Below are 7124 nucleotides of genomic sequence, written 5' to 3'. Positions count from 1 at the left end.
TACTTTTTGGAGAAACATCCTCTGGTCTGATGAAACAAAAATAGAACTGTTTGGCCATAATGATCTTCGTTATGTTTGGAGGAAAAAGGGGGATGCTTGCAAACCGAAGAACACCATTCCAACTGTGAAGCACAGGGTTGGCAGCATCATGTTGTGGAGGTGCTTTGCTGAAGGAGGGACTGATGCACTTCACAAAATAGATGAGGAAAATCACAATGAGGAAAATTGTGGATATTGAACCAACATCAGTCAGGAAATTAAAGCTTGGTCGCAAATGGGTCTTTCAAATGGACAATGATCCCAAGCATACTTCCAAAGTTGTGGTAAAATGGCTTAAGGACAACAAAGTCAAGGTATTTGAGTAGTCATCACAAAGCCCTGAATCCTATAGAAAATGTGTTGGCAGAACTGAAAAAGCCTGTGCGAGCAAGGAGGCCTACAAACCTGACTCAGTTACACCAGCTGTCAGGATGAATGGGCCAAAATTCACCCAACATATTGTGGGAAGCTTGTGGAAGGCTACCGAAACATTTGACCCAAGCTAATCAATATAAAGGCAATGCTGCCTAATACTAATTGAGTGTATGTAAACTTCTGACCCACTGGGAATGTGATGAAAGAAATAAAAGCTGAAATAAATCACTCTATACCATTATTTCACATTCTTAAAATAAAGTGGTGATCCTAACTGACAGAGAATTTTTACTAGGATTAAATGTCAGGAATGGTGAAAAACTGAGTTTAAATGTATTTGGCTAAGGTGTGCGTAAATTTCCAACTTCAACTGTACAGGTCCAATGAAGGCAGCGCAGCTGGTAACAAGCTTTTTGATAACTGGCTCTGCCCTTTATGCCGGGACCTGTCTGTTGCAGAGGCTCCATTCGTCTCCACTTTTAAACACTCCAGCCATTCTCCATTTTTTCCAGTGAGAGAAGTTTCAGACTTGTCTTACGGAAATGCCATCGAGAAGTTGGGGTAAATCCTTTGAATCAGCATGCTACGAAGGAAAAAATCCCTCTACTACATATTGTAGTTCATGGGTTTGATTAGCAATACTTAGCAAATACTTGCCAAGCAAGTTAGCTTGTTAGTTAAAGCTGAAATCAGTGCCAGAAAGTTAAGATATTTTTTAAAGAAACATTATTTCTGCACTTCATTGACAAAGCATCAAGCTTTAACTATAGCTAGTTTCAAAGAATGGCTGAGGTTAGTTAACTAGACAAAACATGAGAAAACATATTTATATTAGTTAAAGCAATTCAAAATATACAATCTAGATGAAACTAAGAGCATACAGCTACAACAGAGTATAGCTACAAACATTAGCAAGCTAGCCAATGTTAAAGCAAGTCTTGCAAAGTAACTGCGTTGCAAGATTTTGATAACTGATAAAATAGCCATAGGCAGCTGCCAGAATTGTGCTAATATATTAGCTACTTACCATAAAGTGACGAAGTATTACATGTTACATTTTCATGATTTTAAATTAGCTAGGTAACATTATTTTAATGGAAATTATCATAAAGACCGACTGTTTGTGAAAAAAATGGAGACAGTTTCGCAGCAACATCGCCACCTGCTGTTGTTTAAGTGTTTGACCACACCAGTAAAATCCTGTTCATAAATTACACAAAATACTCATATTACCAATACATTAGAACATTTATTGTGAACATGCAGATGTGAGCACAAACGGTCATAAACACAAGGACGTAAATGTTACAGTATTTTTTCATTTATATTATACAGTTCGTGACGGTTCTTCTAATGCCATTTCACTAAACTATTTCAGGAGTTCTCCAAGACAACCCCTTTTCTGTCCGATGCATTTTGTTGGGCTCCTTGTTGGCATCAATACCTTGGCCCAAAAAGGCAAGATGGACCAAATCCTAACTTGATTCAGCCTGATGTTACAAACAACTCCATATGATAATTTTCCAACATTTGCTAGTGTTAACATTCACCTGGCACCAATCATGTCATGGTTAGCCTCTAAAATCCCCCCCTCCCGTAGCTTACAAAAGGCACTACATCTTTCCAGGTGGATTCCCAACACACAAATTCAACATGTGGGCTCGGAGAAGCTGACCAGCTTTGTGCTGATGTTTCCTGAAACCTTTAAAATAACAGTCCAATACATTCTCTGTCACGTGTCTCTCTCTATGCCATCGTGTAAGGCCTGAGTGTCAATCATGACCAGCTCTTCATCCTCCACCCACTCATCCTCTAGGGGCAGGTGGACATGCTGTGGAGCGGGGGCTAGAGGTGTCTTTAGGATCCGGTGGGTCTCAGTCCTGCGAGGGGTGTTGAAGGTCTTGTTGACGCACGGCGAGGGTAATGTCATGGTGCCCAAGGGGCAGAGTGGAGGGGGAGAGGGGATGCGACACAGGTAGTCCAGGCCCCTCTTTCTTTTCAAGCTCTTGGGGTCTTTGTTGTCCCCCCCTGAGAAGCAGGCGGGTGGAGGGGGGACGACGCTGTTCAGAGGGGTGAAGGGGCCAACGCTTCGAACTGACTGCTGGGGTGTCATCTGGAAGACAACACACACTAAAGGTTCGTACAGACAGTGGCAAGTCAAATTCAAGGACTTAAGTACTTTTTCAAGCACTAATATTTATTTTCAAGGACCATCAATTTGTAATAGTTAGTACTATGCAATTGTTTCTCGTTGCTGCCAGTAGATCGACAACCTCATGGAAAAATTCTAACGATTCATCACTACCTTACAAGTTCTACTCAATAATATGTTGCTTCACTACATATACATGAGTGTTAAGTCAGTACTGATGATTTTGGGAGATGCCTACTGATGAACACACATTTCATATTTACATTACTCCCGGTCTTAGACACTACATCTCAGTGCTAGAGGCGTCACTACAGACCATGGTTAGATTCCAGGCTGTATCACAACCAGCCGTGATTGGGAGTCCCATTACAGCTGAATGACTTTTTGAATCTCCTACTTAATAGCTACGAAAAAGCGCCTAGCTTCCGAGTGGCAGCTTTAGTGTCGCCGGCGGGAGAAGGGTGGGTGGGCTGTGTGAGGAAAACGGCATGTGAACAGTCACCAGAACCCGCTTGATATATGAATGAGGCGATTGGCAAAAAATCTCAGGAGGTTGTTTTGAGAAAGTCACAATTTGTCTCCCCCCTTCATGTGACTCTTCAGGGCCAATTCACCCATGCTCACAAAACAAAAATATAAGACACAACATGTAAAGTGTTGGTCCCATGTTTCATGAGCTGAAATGAAAGATCCCAGACATACCCATAAAAGGCAGGCTTGTATCTACCCAGCATTTTAGCTATCGATGTGACATTTGGCAGCACCTAATCAGTCAGTTCTGTACCTTCCTGGCTGAGTGGCAGTGTGGGTAGAATCAGCGAGCTCGCCTGGCAACGACAGCACGAAACACGAGGAAATAATACTTTGTAGTCTGCCCGGAAATTAATTCGCAAGACCAATACATTTTTAATTAAAAAAAAAAAAAAAAAATCATTGTCTGTTCTCTCATTTGAATTCAAGTACTTTTCAATTACCAACTTGAGAATATGTCTGATTTTCAGAGTGCCAAATTCCAGTACTTCAAGCACCTTCTGCGAACCCTGACACACATTCTTTGTTAATTGAATGTACAATGTGTAGATGTGACTTTATGTGTAGTGGTGAATAACATTGATACAGACTTGTGTTATGTACATAGGAATGTACATTATTATTTATTTTATTATCAACTGTCATTCCAGGTTGACCAGAATAGTTGTCTGATTGGGAAACCAACAAAAACTCACAGTAGTCCTTGAATCTGGTTTGGCTGCTTTCCATGGCAGCGGAGGAAGACACTGGACAGACACCTGGACTAAGTTAGATAACCTCTCCTCTGCAGTCCTGAAGAAGTGTTCCTGGCCCTGCTCAAACCACACACAAAAGATTCAAACATCAGTTTGTTGCAAATATCCTCAAATCAGCAGCAGTGAGGAAGACAAATCTTGACCTCACAGGAATAACGTGTCCAATTTCCCTGTATAATAGCTTTTCTGTCTATCACACTTCAGGTTTGATTGTGATGTTTCGAAACCTTCAAATGCCCTCAATCCCTACCTACCTGGACAAGGGTCCTGAGTTGAGCAGCAGCCTCCTGTAGATGTGGCTCCTTAGGGTTGGTGGAAAACGAGACTAGATCTCCAGCATATAGGCCAGGGATGGCGCTGCGGATGGGGGTGGGGGAGAAGGGATGGGCTCTGAGCTGAAGGTTACTGAGGGCCACCAGAGCCAGAGGCTTGACCACCTCCTCCAAGCCCTGCTGGACCAGACTGCTGCAGCAGCGCACCTTGACAAAGTCCAGCCAGCCATCCACTAGATACACCACTGGAGAGTGACCTGCAGGCAACAGCATGTCAACAGAGTTGGTCAAATCCATCTGTTCACTCTTGTTCTTGATATACCATTGCCATATATGGTTATGTATTTGTCCAAGACCTGTCCAAGACCTGTGATCACATTTTGAAGTAAGTATTTAGACAAAATATCTTTGAAAATACAAGTAGTTGAACATTGGAATGTAATTTGGAAAAAAACATGTGGAAAGTATTGGCATGTATTTACAACTAATTATATTCGAACATCTAAAAAATGCTCACACAAAAGTACTTAAATGCCAAGTGCAGTCAAAAATGTGATTTTCCTGTGTTTTACATATTTCCATACTACAAGGTTGTAGTATGCTGTTCATACTCATCACTCCAACCATAGCCCCCTCTCTCTTTTAGAGTGCTGTGGGGGAAAACCATGGTCATCCAAGTCTGGAGAGTTCCTGTACCCATCAGGGACAGGGAACTTGTGGAAATGTAGGACCTGCTGGGAGCCCTCTCTTTGGGGGTGTTACTGGTGGTCAGCGGGAGGCGGTGGCGGGAGGCAGGGGTTTGGAGGTGGTGGCGGGAGGTGGTGTGGAAGTCTGTGGAACCTGGGGTATGGCTGAGTGTGGAAAGGTGGGGGAGGTTGCCAGTGATTGGAGTTAGGACCATAGCTGGTCCCCCAAGGCATCAGTCTCCTGGGCTGGAATAGCTCGTTGTCATACCAGTGTGGGCAAGGCTCGTTATTACAGTAGGTCGGTTATGGTAAAAAAATTGTAAACCTCCACAAGTCTGGTTCATCCTTGGGAGAAATTCCTAAAAGCCTGAAGGTAGCACGTTCATCTGTACAAACAATAGTATGCTATTGGGACCACGCAGCCATTATACCGCTCAGGAAGGACGTACTTTGTTGCGAAAAGTGCAAATCAATCCCAGAACAGCAGCAAAAGACCTTGTGAAGATGCTGGAGGAAACAGATACAAATGTATCTATAACCACAGTAAAACGAGTCCTATATCGACATAACCTGAAAGGCCGTTCAGCAAGGAAGAAGCCACGGCTTCAAAATCGGCATTAAAAAAAAAGCCAGACTACGGTTTGAAACTGCACATGGGGAAAAATATCGTACTTTTTGGAGAAACATCCTCTGGTCTGATGAAACAAAAATAGAACTGTTTGGCCATAATGATCTTCGTTATGTTTGGAGGAAAAAGGGGGATGCTTGCAAACCGAAGAACACCATTCCAACTGTGAAGCACAGGGTTGGCAGCATCATGTTGTGGAGGTGCTTTGCTGAAGGAGGGACTGATGCACTTCACAAAATAGATGAGGAAAATCACAATGAGGAAAATTGTGGATATTGAACCAACATCAGTCAGGAAATTAAAGCTTGGTCGCAAATGGGTCTTTCAAATGGACAATGATCCCAAGCATACTTCCAAAGTTGTGGTAAAATGGCTTAAGGACAACAAAGTCAAGGTATTTGAGTAGTCATCACAAAGCCCTGAATCCTATAGAAAATGTGTTGGCAGAACTGAAAAAGCCTGTGCGAGCAAGGAGGCCTACAAACCTGACTCAGTTACACCAGCTGTCAGGATGAATGGGCCAAAATTCACCCAACATATTGTGGGAAGCTTGTGGAAGGCTACCCGAAACATTTGACCCAAGCTAATCAATATAAAGGCAATGCTGCCTAATACTAATTGAGTGTATGTAAACTTCTGACCCACTGGGAATGTGATGAAAGAAATAAAAGCTGAAATAAATCACTCTATACCATTATTTCACATTCTTAAAATAAAGTGGTGATCCTAACTGACAGAGAATTTTTACTAGGATTAAATGTCAGGAATGGTGAAAAACTGAGTTTAAATGTATTTGGCTAAGGTGTGCGTAAATTTCCAACTTCAACTGTACAGGTCCAATGAAGGCAGCGCAGCTGGTAACAAGCTTTTTGATAACTGGCTCTGCCCTTTATGCCGGGACCTGTCTGTTGCAGAGGCTCCATTCGTCTCCACTTTTAAACACTCCAGCCATTCTCCATTTTTTCCAGTGAGAGAAGTTTCAGACTTGTCTTACGGAAATGCCATCGAGAAGTTGGGGTAAATCCTTTGAATCAGCATGCTACGAAGGAAAAAAATCCCTCTACTACATATTGTAGTTCATGGGTTTGATTAGCAATACTTAGCAAATACTTGCCAAGCAAGTTAGCTTGTTAGTTAAAGCTGAAATCAGTGCCAGAAAGTTAAGATATTTTTTAAAGAAACATTATTTCTGCACTTCATTGACAAAGCATCAAGCTTTAACTATAGCTAGTTTCAAAGAATGGCTGAGGTTAGTTAACTAGACAAAACATGAGAAAACATATTTATATTAGTTAAAGCAATTCAAAATATACAATCTAGATGAAACTAAGAGCATACAGCTACAACAGAGTATAGCTACAAACATTAGCAAGCTAGCCAATGTTAAAGCAAGTCTTGCAAAGTAACTGCGTTGCAAGATTTTGATAACTGATAAAATAGCCATAGGCAGCTGCCAGAATTGTGCTAATATATTAGCTACTTACCATAAAGTGACGAAGTATTACATGTTACATTTTCATGATTTTAAATTAGCTAGGTAACATTATTTTAATGGAAATTATCATAAAGACCGACTGTTTGTGAAAAAAATGGAGACAGTTTCGCAGCAACATCGCCACCTGCTGTTGTTTAAGTGTTTGACCACACCAGTAAAATCCTGTTCATAAATTACACAAAATACTCATA

At 41.6% G+C, this 7124-nt stretch overlaps 1 protein-coding gene across 1 annotated transcript; it reads right to left on the bottom strand.

Annotated features, from left to right (window-relative positions):
- Positions 1–1643: 1643 nt before the first annotated feature.
- LOC115106222 (breast cancer type 2 susceptibility protein homolog) lies at positions 1644–4599 on the bottom strand. Its single transcript, XM_065008079.1, has 3 exons — positions 4107–4599; positions 3793–3909; positions 1644–2527 (listed from the first exon to the last, which is right to left on the bottom strand). Exons 1-3 carry the CDS (start codon positions 4419–4421, stop codon positions 2147–2149), a joined length of 813 nt encoding a protein of 270 aa, XP_064864151.1. The 5' UTR covers positions 4422–4599; the 3' UTR covers positions 1644–2146.
- Positions 4600–7124: the final 2525 nt, after the last annotated feature.

Source organism: Oncorhynchus nerka, linkage group LG23 (genome assembly GCF_034236695.1).
Source record: "Oncorhynchus nerka isolate Pitt River linkage group LG23, Oner_Uvic_2.0, whole genome shotgun sequence".
NCBI classification, from domain to species: Eukaryota; Metazoa; Chordata; class Actinopteri; order Salmoniformes; family Salmonidae; genus Oncorhynchus; species Oncorhynchus nerka.
This window is presented reverse-complemented; position numbering and strand designations above follow the sequence as displayed.

What these genes read in the sequence shown, in the direction of transcription:
- LOC115106222 (XM_065008079.1), bottom strand. Translation starts at nt 4,421, where the DNA reads ATGGATTTGACCAACTCTGTTGACATGCTGTTGCCTGCAGGTCACTCT. An exon ending in AACTCAGGACCCTTGTCCAG is followed by an intron (nt 3,910 to 4,106) that starts GTAGGTAGGGAT and finishes TGGTTTGAGCAG; the next exon opens with GGCCAGGAACACTTCTTCAG. An exon ending in AACCAGATTCAAGGACTACT is followed by an intron (nt 2,528 to 3,792) that starts GTGAGTTTTTGT and finishes GTTGTCTTCCAG; the next exon opens with ATGACACCCCAGCAGTCAGT.